This window comes from Bison bison, unplaced genomic scaffold (genome assembly GCF_000754665.1).
Source record: "Bison bison bison isolate TAMUID 2011002044 unplaced genomic scaffold, Bison_UMD1.0 scf7180017864192, whole genome shotgun sequence".
Classification (NCBI taxonomy): Eukaryota; Metazoa; Chordata; class Mammalia; order Artiodactyla; family Bovidae; genus Bison; species Bison bison.
Genome location: NW_011494764.1, coordinates 310,770 through 328,417, shown reverse-complemented (window position 1 = coordinate 328,417; position 17,648 = coordinate 310,770). Strand labels below are relative to the sequence as shown.

At 53.9% G+C, this 17,648-nt stretch overlaps 1 protein-coding gene across 1 annotated transcript in view; it reads right to left on the bottom strand.

Annotated features, from left to right (window-relative positions):
• ZNF423 (zinc finger protein 423) overlaps nucleotides 1-17,648 on the bottom strand; it is a 337,684-nt gene that overhangs the window by 283,126 nt on the left and 36,910 nt on the right. The window contains exon 3 of the mRNA XM_010843978.1: nucleotides 7,435-7,494. Coding sequence (XP_010842280.1) covers nucleotides 7,435-7,494 — 60 coding nt within the window. The remainder of the gene's footprint in view (nucleotides 1-7,434; nucleotides 7,495-17,648) is intronic.

Below are 17,648 nucleotides of genomic sequence, written 5' to 3'. Positions count from 1 at the left end.
GAGGGCCTGGGGTGCAGCACAGAGGGGTGCGGAGGCCACAGAGCCCCCAAGAGTCTGAGTCAGGGCCGAGGCACCTGGGCACAGTCGCACACACACCACACACACACACACAAGTGCATGCCTCCGTGTGCACTCGGGGCACAGATGCCCTACCTCGTGGACTGCTCACCATGGTAACAGAGTGGCCACCTCTCAGCTCCAGTCACCACCTGAAGGTCTCCGAGGCCTCCTGAGCTGGGGGAAGCAGCGCTAACAAAGGCCCGCCTGGCCGGGGGTCCACGGTACAGACCAGTCGGCGCATGCCTGCCGCGCTCCCCCGGTGAGCTCGGGGCCACCGCATCTTCCTACCCCGCCTGCCTGGCTCCACTCAGCTCAACTCCCCACAGACGCCCCAGCAGAGCTAATGAGAAACTCCCCAGCTGGCCCCATATAAAAACGCATTTCATAAGTCTTTAAAATGCTAGGAAATTCTCCATCTATTTAGGACTTTCCTGCTCCTTTAAAATGTCCCCCGGTCCTTGTGGAGGAAATGACTGGGTTGGGGGCTCAAGCGCAGCAGGTGGGCAGCACCAGCCAAGCCAGCCGGGAGTCAGGGGCATCTGGCAGCTTCCTTCGTCAGCCCCAGGATCGCGGGAAGGGGTAAGGATACCCTCACCGATGAGCCAGGGTAAGGCAGTCACTCAGGAGAAAATTCAGGGTGAGGGAACCCTGGGGGAGAGGAGAGGAGAGAGGGAGACAGTCTCTCCAGCCTTGATCTGAGGATTGAAGAAGTCAAAAAGTCCTGGGAGCCCCTAAGAACAACTCCAAAGGGGAAAAAGACCACCGACACAAAGGCATTAGTAAGAGTGTTGTTCATGAGTTCAAAACTGAACGCGGTTCAAGTGTCCAGCGGGGAGGGGCAGTTGAGGCAATGACTGCCCATCCTCCCAGAGATGCCGATGTGGTGACTGAGGGCAGGGTGTGTGGATCGAGAGGTCTCCAAGAAGCTCGGGGCTCACGGGGGCTCCACGGAGCCCACCAGTGCATTCAGCCTGCTCTTCACCTCGAGAGAAGGGATGGAGCTGGAAAGCGGGCCAAGAGAAATGTAAACAGCAAGCGAGCAGGAGCACAGAGTGGTGGGTGGAGTCTCCGTGAAGTAGTTGAAATAATAAATACGTGCTCTAGGACAACACCGGCAGGGTGGGAAGGAAGCCCCGAGAAGGTTCAGAGGAGCAGGCTGGGCTGCACCGAGGAGCCTCAACTCCCTGAAGAGAAAGGTCCGGTCTTCCAGACATTTCTGTCAAGTTCACTCCACGGTGGAAACGTGGAGGTGAAGGACCGCAGCAGGTGAGGAGGCTGCCACCTCTGTCTGTGATGGGGGCACTGACCACTCCCCCACCCCACAGCTAACCGGAGTCAGATTAAAGGAAAGGCTTCCAGCCTCCCTCTGCCAAGGGGCCCCCAGGCACCGGACATCCAGATGCCACTCTAATCTTCCCCCTCTGAGCAGGTCTCTGAGCCTGCAGCCCTAACACAGACCCACCACCCCACTGCAAACCTGCACACACACCCAACATGCAGGGGGGCCTAGAGGCAGGCGGGCTGGGGTCAGGCGGTGGGAGTCTCTATGGACAGCATGACCCACAGTGTTTTCCAGATCTGGCCTTTGAAGATGGGAAGTGTGTTCAAGGCCTTCTAAACAGGCACCTCCTCTCCCTTCCGGCAGCGATCCGGGAGGCCTGGCCCTCGTAAGACTCCCACCTGACCCAGGAGGGACCTGCGCACTAAGCTGACCCTAGCCCTGAGCCTCTGGTTCCCCTCTGACACAAAGAGCCTGGACCAAGATTCCACAGCCAGACCTACCATTTACAATTTAAGTGCCACAGTAATGCTGGAGCTGTGTGTGTGTGTGCGCACGCTCAGCCGTGTCCAACTCTTTGCGACCCCATGGACTATATAGCCCACCAGGCTCCTCTGTCCATGGGATTTCCCAGGCAAGAATACTGGAGTGGGTTGCCATTTCCTCCTCCAGGGCATCTTCCCAACCCAGGGATCAATCCTGCATCTCTTGCATCTCCTGCACTGGCAGGGCGGATTCTTTAACCAACTGCGCCACCTGTCTGGGTTCAAATCCCGGCTCTGCCACTTCCTAGCTGTGTGACCTTGAAGCAAGTCACTAGCGTCCATGTGCCTCGGTTTCTGTATGTGAAAGGCACCAAGAAGGAGAACTGGCTCCTAGAAGCGACTCATGCATGGGAGTGACGGTTTCGTTAACCAGGACGATGAGACCTACAACGGGGCAGGAAGGCCTGAAACTCTGATCACACCAGCAAGGTCTCAGGCTGCTGGGCCACTCACACACAATCGATTATACTGTTTCTCTCCAACCGCAAGTGTGTGTGTCACCGTGCCAGACGTGAAGTTGACTCACCTGTCCCGGCATTGACAGTGAGTGTTTGTCAGCAAATAAACTGTTTTCCATCACCAGACTGCCCCAGACCTTCCTCGTGCTCCATCCCCAGCTTGGTCCAGGGCAGCCATGCTGGAAGGAAGCCCAGCCTGCCCTGAAACCTGATCCAGGGAGGCAGGAGGTTCTGGTGAGGCAGTTACACAGAGGTAAGCCCCTTCGTCTCCCAGCTCAGACTTAGTGACCGGCAGAAGGGAGGCAAAGCGGAGCGTGGTTGGTTTGGTTCCCTGAAACCCCCCACTGCAGGCTACTATCATCCTGGTGCCTGCCACTCAGATGGTTCATTCCAAAGGGCCTGGGGGAAGAGAGAAGAAGCACTGAGGGAAAAAGGACCTCCCCACTGAGCTCGGCTGGAGGCAGACGGTGGGGCGCAGAGAGGCCTGTAAAGTGGCCCCTGGGTAGAGACGCACTTGGCAACCTTCTAATGGTGGCCAGAATGAAATCAGCTGGCAGAGGGACATTCTTTGGCCTGAGCAGTGTTTTTTCAAATATACCGATTGACCAAAATGAGATAGCATTTCACATCTAGGAAAGCTAGAATCCACAAAAAAAGAAAAATTACACGTATTAATGAGGATGTGGAAACATTGGAACCCTCATCTCTCAATATGAGCTGTTTTAAAAAGACGTGAGTTGCTAATTTTTTAATCTAAGAACACCACATAAAAATCCAGCTCTCTGGCTTCTCTTTTTAAAACTCAGAGAACGTGGGGATTCTGGGCCCAGGTGCCCTGTCAACAATCAGCTGGCACTGAGGTATGGCTGTCCCGGTGGCAAGGCCTGGGGTGCAGTGCACAGCACCGCCTCCCTGCCAGCTGCCCGCTCACCTGTGCCACCAGCCTGCCCCAGGTGAGCCTTTGAGCTTGGGATCCTTGTGGGCTTTCACAAAGGACCCTCACAGTTCCCTAAGGAATTTGAACTCACGGCCTGGCAAGGTAGGAAGAAAAGCTTGAGAGTAATCCATGACCCTGCCCCTGAAGTCACGTGCACAATGCTCTGTGCCTTTGGGAAGAGAATCTACACTTCCTTCCACTGGATGCTTGGGGCTTCCCCGGTGGCACTAGTGGTAAAGAACCCGCCTGCCAATGCGGGAGACAGGAGAGACAAGGTTCAGTCCTTGGGTTGGGAAGATCCCCTGGAGGAGGGCATGGCAACCCACTCCAGTATTCTTGCCTGGAGAATCCTATGGACAGAAGAGCTTGGTAGGCTACAGTCTACAGGGTCACACAGAGTTGGACACGACTGAAGTGACTTAGCACACACACAAGATACTATCCCTTCATCCCCCTTTTTATGGATCAGAAAAAACAGGATGCAATGGGAAATGAGTTTAAACCCTACATCCACCAGGCACCCCCATACCTCAGCTCTAAACAGTCTCCTTCCCCCAGGTTCTGCCACCAGCAGCCCGATCTTTGCCAGAGGAGAGGCAAGGGCAGGCCCCCTCCTCCCATGACGCCCTGGCCAGAAGGGAGAACTGCAGGGAGACTGCTCGCTGCCCTGCCAGGCAGGGCTCTCCATCACTGTCAGGGCCCTGACTCAAGGGCACAGACAGCAGGTCAGGTTGCTCCTGGGGGCGGTGGCCACCGGGTCCCCACAGGCAGCAGAGGCCACTGTGCCTCCTGCTTCTTTACTGCAGCTCTCCATCGTGCTCCCAGAGCCAGGAAAAGCCGGCGAGGGGACGCCGGCACCCTGGGGAGAGGAGGCGGAGCTGCCCGGTGTCCACGGCTCTGCACTCCCAGTAAGATGCCCTCTGCCTCCCTCTTCGCCGCCCCCTGCGTTCCTCCGGTCTGATGAGCCAAAAGGCCCTCCATGGCCACCCTTGGGCCCTCTGCCTCCAGGGACCACTGTAGAGCCCCCATGAGGCCTCAGGTCTCTGCTCAGCTATCTACCTCCCAGTGGCGGGCAGCATGGAGGTTACACCCCAGGCTCTGGTGGCAGGAGGACTCAGGTTCGAGTCCCTGCTCCACAGCAACCTGGCTGGGGACGGCGGATCTGCGACTGCACCGTTCCAAGCCTCCTTCCCTCGTCCACCAAATGAGGACAGCAGTTCTCAGTGATGGTGCCAAGGGTGGCTTGGGGAGGCTTTGCTCCCCCATAATCTTCTTTGGCACCTGCCCCCATTCTCTGATGCAGCCAAGTGACATTTTCTCAGCTTAACGAGAAGCGTTATTCTAAAGCAGCTTCAGCCAGGCCTTTGGCCCCGTCCTCTACCAGATGGCAGCCCCGAACCAGCCCATGGAGAAACTGTGGACTTGCTGCTGGAAATACCACCCAGCTCCCAGGGTTGTCATGATGGCTCAGGGAGACCCTGGGGGGTAAAACACGTTTGCTCCGTGTCCTGGCACAGACCAAGTATGTGCTCACCAAACGCCAGGCCCCACGTCCAGGACTGTCTCTGCCACCAGCCTCATCCTACCACCAGGGACTTGCGCCATCTCACAAGTCTCGTGCTCAGGGAATACAAGCTGACTTTAATAGCCCGAGTCCAACAGGATTGGGAAGGAAAATCTATCACGTGCATGCACTGTCAAAAAGAAATAATCAGAATCAGGCCAAAGGAAACAGAACAATCCATTGCCCGGCTGTGGATTATCCAATGCCCAGGATGCTTGGCCCTCCCTTTCCCACCTCCGAGCGGATGATCGAAAGCTGACAGGCACCAGTCCCCTGAGGGCCGGAGGGACTCATGAGTTGAGCACCTCCTCCTGCCTGCGCATGTAGGGTGCGCTCAGCTCTTGACTGGAAACTTGCAAACTGCACGACCTTCACCACTCCTGAGAGTGCCCGAAGGCCCTAAGGCTGGCGGTCCCACTGTAGCATCAGAGCGTTGTGGACCCCAGGCCCGCACACAGCCCTCAGCATCACCCCTGCTTTCTACAGGAGATACACCCGGGCCCTGACACCCCCTGCACAGAGCTCCATGCCCACCACACCGTCGGCGCCCTCCCGCATGCTGCTGCTGTCCTGGTCTGTCCTCGTCGCCGCTCGCACCACTGGGAACACAGCTGGGAGGGAGGCCCTTATACGGACATGACCAGGCTGGGCGCTTTTCTGGTGCGGGGTTTTGGAGCACAGCGGGGGCCCTCATCAGACCCTGCAAGCCTGAGCATGTGCACCCCCACATCCGTCAGGACGCCTGGATGAGATGTGGAGTTTCACAACCTCGCTGTGTTCCTCCGACTGTGGGGAATGCATCTCGACCGCACAGAAAGAGACAGGGCACGGGCCACCCAGCACCTCCCCCTATCCTGCCTAAAGTGTAGCCCCCAAGGCCTGCCCTAACTCAGGGCTCTCCTCCTGAGAACCTGAGCACCTCCCCACCCTGGCTTCATACCCGGCCCCTGCCCTGGAGGGGGCCCCTGCCACCAAGGACCAGGCACCTGCAGACACCACAGTGCCCAAACCTGAGCCAGCCAGGACCCAACCAGGACTGTTCGGACTTTCCAAGCAGCACAGCTCCCGCTACAGAGAGCCCTGGACCAGGAGTCCCGGAACCTGGTTTCAGGCACTGGCTCCCCACTTGCCTTCAGCTCAGTCTGTACCAGCATTCCCCAGATTTCAGTCACCTGGGAACCATCTTCATGATTTTTTCCTGAATCCAAGCATTATTACTTAAAAACTTTGTCAACACAATTTTCTCACTTAAATGACTTCAGCATCGTCTTAAATCACACGCAGTCATAAAATCACAAATTCGATGTGTAACCGTTCAATGTTAAGTGTTGGTACGCCTGATGCCTAACACCTCGTTTCTGCAATGACTAACCCAGAGCATACCTCCCTCTTTGCCTCAATTTCCACACCTAAAAGACAAGGAGGCTGAACTAAATGGCTCCCTTGCAGGTCTTCTCGGGCCCAAGGTTCTCCCCCGTGGAATTGGAGACAGATGGCCAGGATCCTGGGACAGGGGACAAGGCAGGAGAGTCTGGGGCCTGCTGGACCGGGAACAAGGGCCCTGCTGTCAACAGAGGCTGACAACTTGCACAGCAAATGGGAGAGTGGTGCCCTCCCTTCCGGAGCTCCCAAGGACCCCAAGCCAGCTGCAACCCCAAGCTCCAGGGGCAGCTCCAGATTCTAGAATTTTATAGGGAGATAAACCTCATTCATCCACCTCTTTCTATAGCTGGGGAAACTGAGGCACCGGAAGGCACTTAGGCAAGGGCAGAACTGAGCAGGAAAACCCAAGTCCCCTGACAGCCTAGTCACCCCCATCACCCTCCAAAGGCCATGCTAAGTCACTTCAGTCGTGTCCGACTCTGTGCGACCCCATAGACCACCAGGCTCCCCCATCCCTGGGATTCTCCAGGCAAGAACACTGGAGTGGGTTGCCATTTCCTTCTCCAATGCATGAAAGTGAAAAGTCAAAGCGAAGTCTCTCAGTCCTGTCCGATTCTTAGCGACCCCATGGATTGCAGCCTACCAGGCTCCTCCGTCCATGGGATTTTCCAAGCAAGAGTTACTGGAGTGGGGTGCCGTTGCCTTCTCCGTCCAAAGGCCATGCCCCCCGTAATTCTAACCGCTCCTTCTTACCTCCCCCTGGAGATGTGGGCTCGGGTCTGCCCACCCGAGAATGCAATGCGGCCACTTCCAGGAAAGCAAATAAAGGAATTCTGATTTCGATTGGAGTTTAAAGGTCCTATTAGAGTGGCTTTTATGCAATTAGGCTGGAATGAATGTGCAGCGACGCCTATGGCAGGGAGCTTCAGAGCCTGTGTAGTGGGGGTGCGGTGGCCCAACTGAGTATGCCCACAAGAGAGGAACATGGCCCCCAGGGGAATAAGGGCATATTAGTCTCCGTATGTAATAGATTTTATTGACCATATGGAACTGATATAAAAATCACGTTGCACGGGGTAATCTGGACTGGAGACAGGAATGTGACAGGAAGAATATGACTTCCATAACCAGCTGGGTGGCTTTCTGAATTTCCTAAGCCAGCCCCCCAGGACCCCCACCAAGTTTCCCGCCGGCCCCTGGGCATTTACCTGATGCCGTCACGGAGGAATCCCAGGCCAGCGAGAAGTCCGAGGCCTCCCCCTCTTCAACTGAAAGAGAGAACAGAGACGGGCCTGTGAGTTTTGAAGTTGTGCAAACAGGTCATTGGTGCTGGGGGGCAGGGGCTGGGGCGTGGTATGTGCAGGACACAGGGCAAAGAGGAAGAATCCTTTGAGGGAGTCCCTAGGGAGTCCCTATGATAGCCATGATCAAGGGTGAAAGGATCAAGTCTACAAAGAGACTTTTGTTGGTTTCACAGAGATGTAAAATACTCAGAACAAAACCTAAACAGCAAATAAGGGCCGTATCTGTATGGTTCCCCCATCCTTGTGCCCCCAGCAGACATCACAAATCAATCACAGCACTGCCTCGAATCAGATGCAGAGTCAGATTCTTTCTCTACACAGAGCTACAGGCCATTACTGTCTATAATCAGAGTATCCACTTGAGATAAAGCCATGTACCCCTCACAGAAGTAGAGTGAAGACCCAGACCTCTCCCTGGTCCTCCAGACACTGACCTCCTACCAAGAGCCCCTCAGATCACCACTGAGATGTGAAGGCTTTCTCGATTATTCCAAGAAACAAACAAGACACTCTCAGAGGTTGGCAAAGCGTGGGGTGCTATCCTCTACACTGAGTGCTGACAGACAGACCTCAGGACATGCTGGAGTCGATTCTCCCGTGGTCAGCAGTCCTGGGCCAGCAACGCCACAGTGCAACTCACCTCTCCACTCTACCCCAAGCCCACAGAACCAAGCTGGGGAGGGACGGAGTGTCCCCACCACCCCACATCCTGCTGTGTGAGACGAGGCGGGTAGAGGTGGTGGCCACGCACTAGGAGAACACGGGAGAAATTCTATACAGCATAATAAAACTCTCATCCTGGAATTAATCCCAGTCTGGGGCATGTAATAATATTAAAGCTGGGTTATAGACTTTGTAAAATGGAACTCTGTTTAAGCCAAAAATGTGCATACGTAGTATTTTCCAGATTTAACGGGCTCTGAAGTTCTGCACACGTGCGTGCTGAAGCCACCACGTACCCCCCAGTTCTCTTTGCAATGTCGCTGTCTCTCTGCGGGCACACACTGTGAGCCAGGCCCTACACCCAGGGTGTTTACTCCCGGTCATCAGACTTTGAGAGGTGACAGGACAGGCCTGAGGTCCTACGCTAGACAGAGTCCCTACAGAGTTGGGCCTGAAACCCATGGCTGCCCATCTCAAAGGCTGCTCATGTTTCCACCTGAGACACAGAGAACCCTATCCAGAATCCTAGCAACGGGAGGCTAGAGAGCAGCAGCCCACCCCGCCCTTCAGAAGGCAGGGACACAGCATGCAGGGCAGTCGGCCTGGGGGAGGAACAAGCAGGCTGGCTTACGGTCAGACGCTGGGTTCAAATCCCAGTCCTGCCTCGAACTAGCTGTATACATGTGTGCACACTAAGTCGTTTCAGTCGTATCTGACTCTTTGCAACCCTATGAACTGCAGCCCTCCAGGCTCTTCTGTCCCTGGGATTTTTCCAGGCCAGAATACTGCAGTGGGTTGCCATTTCCTCCTCCAAGGGATCTTCCTGACCCAGGGATCAAACCCGCATCTCTTATATCTACTGCACTGGCAGGTGGATTCTTTACCATTCGTGCCACCTGGGAAGCCCCTAGCTGTATGACCATGAGTAAACTGTTTACTCTCTAGGCTTCAGTTCTCCCATCTCAAAAACACAGGCAAAAATGGTACCTAAGCCACAGATTATTGGGAAGATTCCATGGGATGATGGTTGTCATCCACTGGAACAGAGACTCAAGCACTCAGGTGGGTTTATTGCGGAGACTAGAACAACTCTTGGAATTAACAAGTCCAGCCCAGCACGGCCCCGCCCCTATTTTATCCTCTACCCCTGATCTTTCCCCCTCCCCACAGAGCCTCGCAGGACAGGTTTTCTTTTAACCTTTAGAAACAGCTTTCCCAGGAGGGCACATCCACGTCACTGAGCAGAGGCCAAGGATTGCTTACCAAGAGCCCTCCTTCCCAGATTTGCATCCTAAGAGGAGAAATCAGCAGCTGAGACACTGAAATGCAGAGATGATCTGGATTGGGATCTGGGTTGTTTGACTTAGCCAGTTACAGCTGGGGTGGGGTTTTCAAATATGCAGCTTTGTAAATATGAATTAAGACCTTGAGTCAGACAAAACTGATATTACTCACTAGGCTGATTGCAGCCAAATAGCCTCCGAAACACAGGCAGATAACGCTAGAACAATCAGAAGCAGGCCGTGCATGAGACGAGCAGCAGTTTTCATGGCTACACCTAAAAATCAGTTTCTTTCACATTTCACTGTTTATTCACTTTAAAATGGAATATAGGTATTGCTTCTATTAAGAGGTTGCTGCCAATGTGTAAGGTCACCATGGTACCATTTCATAGGACACTTTCGACAAGACCTGCCTTGGGTCCCTAGACCTTGTCAACCACAAGCTCCAAGACTTGAATGCAAGGTTCCCAGTTCTCCCTTTGCCCTCAATGTACTCCCAGTATCAGGGCAAAAGGCCCCACGTTTGGGCAACTCAGTGTTCCTTGGTTGGGAAGTGTGACCTCCCGAGTCACTGAACTGGAGGGTGTCCCCAAGATGCCCAGTCCCTCCCTCCCTAAGATCTGACTTCCACCTTCATGGGAAGGAGAAGGAGAAAACACCTGCTCTTTTGGAGCTCTTGGGAGGACTCAAGCTTCTGTTTCTGGGGACAATAAGCCTGCAGAGGTGGGAAGAGGGGGAGAGCAGACCGATGCCCTGGCTGGGGAGTTTCAAAGTGGCGAACGTCATTACAGGCAAACAGCCGCATCACGCACCAGCACCCCCAGAACCACACCCCTCCCAGCGAGGAGCCCACAGGCCAACTCGCCTAGTGACATGGGCACGAACGCGCTTTCTGAAAACTGCTGGCCCACATCTTTTTGAAGGTATAAATACACTGTCCTTTATAGATTCTTGATGAGAAGAAGGAACGCCCAACTCCACCACCACCATCACGCGGCCGTGCACGAGCCGACACTGAACGTGAGGAGGTTCTCCCCCTCCAGCTGGCCTTTTCTGCCCAGGCAGGTCTCTTCAACAACAAGATAACTGGCAGGGGCAGCAAGCACAGAGGAAGGAAGGCCTGCCCTACAGCTGGAGCCAGGCACTTGCTGGGGGAGTGGGGCGGGGAGGCCGAGCCATCCCCAAAGCGGAGTTCCACTAGAGAAGCACAATGAACACGGAGGGGTGAGCATCACAGAGAAAATTTGATCAGCTCAACGTCCAGTACAGACAACACCCAGAGGGGCTGCCCAGCTGGTGAGGACAGCTTGGCGCTTTCTGGGGACTTCCGCAGACTCCAGACTCTAACTTTTTAATTTATAAGATACTTGGCATCACTGAGGCCAAAACACACACTCCCAGCCTTGCCCAGTCTCAAGGGAAACACAGAGAGACCCACTCCTGTGGGTGATGGGCATCTGCAAGCATGGGGTGGGCCATGTAAGGCCAGTGGGTACACAAAGGGAGTGGAGGAGGGGGGACAAGTGTGTAAACATGGGGAGGGGGCACACAGTAAGTGTGAACACACAGGGCAAGGGTGTAGCTGCAAGTGTGTACACACGGCGGGGACACATGCAAAGTCTGCCTGCAAGGCACAGAGGTATAGGGCTTATGCTCACATGGAAGAGGACACAGAGCATTCACTGTGGTTCCTGGAGTGTGTTAAGAAAGATTCTGAGGCTGTCTCAGGGCTTCTGAGGAATCAACATTCCGTGTTCTCTCTCTGCTCTAGGGTCACAAGTTGCAGATGGCTGACTGCCCCGTGGGTGTATACACCTGTGAGCCCCACCAGATGCTGTCTCCCCAGCTCAGCAGCAGGTTCGTAAGTGACCACAGCCCCCCTACTCTGGGAGCACCCGTAGCCTGCCCTCTGTGCATCTTGATGACCGTCGATGAGATGCCAGTGAGACCCAAAGCCTGTGTGTTGGGCCTCTGGACTTCAGGAAGCCAGCAACAGGGGCAGGTGGTGCTAAGAGCACTTGTTGCTGGCCTGGGAGGAGGGTGCTCTCCCCAGGGCGCCCCGTTACCTTGAAGATGCGGAGGAGCTGGGGAAGGGGAAAGAAAGGGAGGCAGGGGCCCGTGGGGAGGGCTGGCAACAACCTGGCCGAGGGCAGTGCTGTGGGACCGCTCAAAATCAGGCCGGGCCTGGGCGGACAGACAAGGTGCAGGGAAGAGGCAAGAACGTTCAAGTGTGAGAACCGAGGCAGGCAGTGTCGGGAGTGAACGAGAGTGACAAACGGAGCGGGCGTTGAGCCGAGGGCCAGGGAGGCCTCCAGCAGGGCCAGCAGGGCCCAGAAGGCCCCCTCCCCTCCCCCAGATCCTCACCAGGCCAGCTGCTCAGCCTGTCTGAGGATCTGAGAAGGCCCTGTCCCTGGCTGTAAGTTTCTGGATATGTACACAGCTGGGCACTTTTCTGGGGAAACGATCCGTAGTTTTCATCACAAAGATCTAGAACAACCGCCCCTCCCCTGCCAAAAAGATTTTATTTGAGGAGGCTTCTCAGCTGGCCTCACCTCTGGCTGGCGTTCTCAGGGTCTTAAGCGACCACTCCATGCTTTCTGTCTTTGGCCCCAGGGCCATCTTATCCTTAGGAAACGGTGGGCCCACCCTGGCCTGACAAAGACTCCCTAGAGGCGTCCCTGCCCAGTGGAGGTGGGGAGCCCAGCAAGGAGCACACAGCTGCCTCGGCTCATCCCTAGGGAGACCCTCCTACCCACACCAGGCCAGGGCCCAGGAAAGTAAAGGACACACTGACAGCCCAGACTCTCCTTATCAGGCATAAAATGCAGCATCACTCCTGCTTGATACTAAACAAACTCAACAAACGAAAAAGTGAAAAGCAGAAAAGACCACTATACATGGATAGACAAGCTGTGCACTGCACAAACGGGCCACCAGAGGTGGGGAGAGAGGGTTGAATTTAGCCCGCAGTCTGTCCACTAAGCAGTGTGTCCTGGTGCAGAGCTATGAATGCCCAGAGGAGGCGGAACCCCTTGCTTTTACACAAAGGCATGCTGCTGCTGCTGCTGCTGCTGCTGCTGCTAAGTCGCTTCAGTCATGTCTGACTCTGTGTGACCCCATGGACGGCAGCCCACCAGGCTCTCCCATCCCTGGGATTCTCCAGGCAAGAACACTGGAGTGGGTTGCCATTTCCTTCTCCAATGCATGAAAGTGAAAAGTGAAAGTGAAGTCACTCAGTTCTGTCTGACTCTTCGCAACCCCATGGACTGCAGCCCACCAGGCTCCTCCATCCATGGGATTTTCCAGGCAAAAGTATTGGAGTGGGGTGCCATTGCCTTCTCCACACAAAGGCACGGCTGGCCTTTTTTCTAATTCACACAGATGTGCTATAGAGCATAGCCCATGGCCAGCTCTGGCATAAGGCTTGGGGCCAAATGACCATGGTTGGGGGCAAGCAAATCCAGCCAGTAGGCCCACACTCTCCAGGTTCCTCTCCAGTGGGGATGGGGATGGGGAGGCTCTGGGGATGGGGGTGGGGGCGTCACGGAATGGAATAGTATAGGCTCCTTGTAGCCAAAGCTAAAGCCACCTGAGCCCCCAACGCCAGCCCCCTCACGAAGGTCAGACCCTCAGAGGAGCCCAGTTGTCATGACAGGGTCACATCACAAACCCATTTATTTAACTTCATGATTCCCTGGCCACTTCCTGAAAAGAGAAGAAACTAACATTTCAAATGGTGCCATGGTCCTCCATGAGCACTCACACAGAGCCAGGGCGCAAGGAGGGGTGAGACTCTATGCACCACACCCCGGCCACCTGAGCACCTCACCACCAGGAGGACAGGTCTAGGACTCAAAGCAATCTATTTCTGCTCTAATGGCAGAAAGGGAAGAGGAATTAAAGAGGCTCTTGATGAAGGTGAAAGAGGAGAATGAAAAAGCTGGCTTAAAACTCAACATTCAAAAAACTAAGATCATCGCATCCAGTCCCATCACTTCATGGTAAATAGATGGGGAAAAAGTGGAAACCATGGCAGATTTTATTTTGGGGGGTTCGAAAATCCCTAGACAGTGAAATTAAGACACTTGCTTCTTGGAAGAAAAGCTATGACCAACCTAGACAGCTTATTAAAAAGCAGAGGTATCACTTTGCCGACAAAGGTCCATATAATCAAAGCTATGGTTTTTCCAGTAGGCATGTACGGATGTGAGACCTGGGCCATAAAGAAGGACAAGTGCCAAAGAACTGATGCTTTGGAACTGTGGTGCTGGAGAGGACTCTTGAGAGTCCCTTGGACAGCAAGGAGAGCAAACCAGTCAATCAGAGAAAATCAACCCTGAATATTCATTGGAGGGACTGATGCTGAAGCTCCAGTACTTTGGCCACCTGCTGCAAAAAGCCAACTCATTGGAAAAGACCCTGATGCTGGGAAAGATTGAAGACAGGATGAGAAGGGGGTGACAGAGGATGAGATGGTTGGATGGCATCATCAGCTCAAAGGACATGCTGCTGCTGCTGCTAAGTCATTTCAGTCATGTCCGACTCTGTGCAACCCCATACACGGCAGCCTACCAGGCTCCCCCGTCCCTGGGATTCTCAAGGCAAGAACACTGGAGTGGGTTGCCATTTCCTTCTCCAATGCAGGAAAGTGAAAAGTGAAAATAAAGTCACTCAGTCATGTCCAACTCTTAGCAACCCCACGGACTGCAGCCTACCAGGCTCCTCCGTCCATGGGATTTTACAGGCCAGAGTACTGGAGTGGGTTGGCATTGCCTGCTCCGCTTAAAGGACATAAGTTTGCGCAAACTCCGGGAGACACTGAAGGATAGGGAAGCCTGAAATGCTGCAGTCCGTGGGGTTGCAAAGAGTCGGACACAACTGAGTGACTGAACAACAACAAAGCAAAGAAATATATCGGATTGGCCAAAAAGTTGATTCATGTTTTTGATACAATCTTATGGGAAAACCCAAAAGAACCTTTTGGCCAATCCAGTATAAACCTGGGGGAATCTAAAGCAGCTCCACTTGGCCCCACCCAGCCCTACTTTGGATCCTGCCTGTAGGCCCAGGGCTTCAAGCCTCTTGCCCAAGCTCCCAGGGTCATCCTGACCACCAGCTACATAACCACCACTGTGCACCTCCTCAAGACCCTCTCCCTGACACCCTGGCCCTGGCCTTCAGTGAGCCTCATCATGCAGCAGCGGTTTGCCAAAGACAGATGCCTTAGGACCAAATCCCCATCTGGCACGGACTGATGTGTGACATTGGCAGATGAAGGAACCTCTCTGTACATAACCTACCTGCAAGGTAGCATAAAATAAGAAGGTTTTAAGAAAGCACACGGTCCTGAGCCCAATATCAAGGTGCCCGGCAAAGAAAAATGACCGTATAGCATAATGTGCTGTTCCCAGTGTATTCTCAGTCCCATTAGGGAGACCCCCCACCTCTCCTCTTCCTCCCATCCGCCAGCTCCTTTGACACAAGAGGCAATGTATCAGTGACACTAGGAACAACAATCACTTATGCTCTTCATGCGCATTTCCATGTTTATGTTTAATCTTCCCGATGGCCGGACAAAGGGTGATGGTGTCCATCTCAAAGGGGAAACCAGGGCCTAAATGATTTTTCTAAAAACTGAGCTAAATTATACAAGCAATGGGAGTAGAGCTCAGATTTGCAGCCAAATCTCACGTGGCCCCAAAGCTTGCACGCTACCGCCAACCCACCTGCCTCTCAGCCTGTGCTGAATACACGGTAATTGACGGCCTGAGCTTCCCAGGCCTTCTGTGCCCTCTCAGAAAAGCCACAGCTGATGGGGAAGGGTGGGGTTGAAATGACTCCTCTTTTGGAACCCTCCAGAGACCAGCCTGCAAAGTCAGTGTTGAGTGTGCCAGCCTAGGGCAGACTCCCCTGCTCCCCAGGGCCTGGATTCTGCCTCAGTCTTGGTTCCCCACTCCTAAGGCAGGGGTAATAAAATTCCATTTGTTGTGAAGACAAAGTGAAATAACACGCATGAAGAGCTTAGTCCGGTGCCTGGCATACAGCGAGAACACTGAAAAGGACTATCGTGTCTGTGCCCCCAGCAAATCCATTCGGAGTGGGGAGGCTTCCTGTAAATTCCCTTTGGGGTCCCACCTGCTGCGCCTAAACACTTGGCCCCCCAGGATGCCCTCATGTTGAATCCCGCCTCTCCCTGAGGTTAGTGTCCCTGTTCATATATATATATTTCATTTCATACAGTCTCCCCTGCACAGACTCGTTAACCAGAAACACACAGCATATAAATGTGAATTTATGATGGGGTCTGGCTCCCACATCCTGTTTCAGTGGCCAGCCTGGCTTTCACCCACCAGCTGTCCAGCTCTGATGGAAGGTGACCGAGCCGAGCGCACGCTCTGCCATGCACAGAGGGGCCGTGACAACATCCCACACAAAGGGTGCGTGGAAGCGGCCTGTTGAGTGCTAGGGACATGAAGGTGGGCACCAAGGCCCCCGGGTCAGGGAACATCAGCCTGGAGTCCCTGCCCCCCCAGACAGCACCCGCCCAGATCTATTCACTGTTTAGTGTGGGGAAAAAAGAGAGAGTAGACCAGAGTTCCACTCTCTTGCCTTGTTTCCACTTGCATTTAAAAAGAAGCACCATAAGTAAGAGACTATGACCCCTTAACAACTTCTTCTCTGTGCTAACACACTATAAATAAACATCAGTACCTTGTCACACATGTGGTTTATCTTAGACACAAGCAAAGAGGAAACTGAGTCTGCTATTGAAAACTGGTGTGTGTGTGCATATGCATGTGGGTATGCGTGTGTGCGTTAGTGTTTTCATTTCATTTTCAACACACAGACCATCTCTTTCTTCATACCAAAAGCCCCAAGCCTTCCCCAGGAATGAACTGTAAGGACCATTTCCAAACATGCTGTAATTCCATAGGGATGTCCCAGGGCTAGGGGCAATCGTAACTCTTTACAGTTTAAGGAGTCGATGCTTTTCATAAGTCTGATTTGGGAGCGGGGTATTTCATTAGCACAGATGTGGCCCCCAGCTCAGCCCCACTGCCCACCCACCATGGTTATAACACACGTGGAGGCCTCCAGGAGGTCCTGAGCACCTCCATCTGGCAGCTGGTCTCCCCAAGACAGGCCTCACATCACCCAAACCTGCCCAAGGTTCCCGAGGGGATGAGCATCTCGGGGTAGGGGGGGAGTTTCTCCAGCTCCCTGAGGTCCCCAGGACTGGCAGGGCCTCCCCAGACCTCCCCCAGGAGCCTGGCCGGTTCACACTCCTACACCAAGTGTGACAGACGCTGTTCTTCACATCAACTTCCTCCTTCTACTTAAACACCTTATCTTCTAACCTCCTTCTAAGCAGTGCTACTCACGAAGTCACACATTCTGGTGTGGTAGTAACAAATTTTCTAATAGCTATTAGAACAAACACATAAAGTAACATTTTCCTAAGAGTAGAATAAATATATACAGAATGAAGGGAAAACAAAACAAAAAAAAAATGTCATTCCCCTATCAACCAGCTGTATCGCCACAGGACTCAGGGATGTGGAAGGTCACATCTGGGGAAAACAGGCTTGGATGGTGCTAGGTGACCTCTGATAAAGCAATGAATGGGGAGGGGGCATATCGCTTCACGTCCTCCCACCCCAAAACTGCATCACAGTTGTCCTATACAGAATCTCCAGAAATCCGCCCAGCCCATTTAAGTTCACTTAAGGGTAGTGCTGAGCAGAGGAAGGCCGTTGCTGTTGTTGTTTAGTTGCCAAGTTGTATCCGACTCTTTGCGATACCATGGACTATAGCCCACCAGGCGCCTCTGTCCATGGGATTTCCAGGCAAGAATACTGGAGTGTGTTGCCATTCCCTTCTCCAGGGCATCTTCCCAAGCCAGGGACCAAACCTATGTCTCCTGCATTGGCAGGCAGATTCTTTACCACTGAGCGACCAGCGAAGCCAGAGGATGGAAGGAGACATGCCAACTACAAACCCCCACCGCCCAAGGTGGAGCTCATGGGCCCACCAGTGCCTTGAGTGGGAGATGGAAAATCTGGGCAAGTCAGTAGCTTCCCAAGTGTGCCTGCACGCACCTCCCTGTATGAGGCAGGGCCCGAGCACAGGGGCCTCACCAGCCTGGGACCACTGCCCAGTGCAAGCACCTGG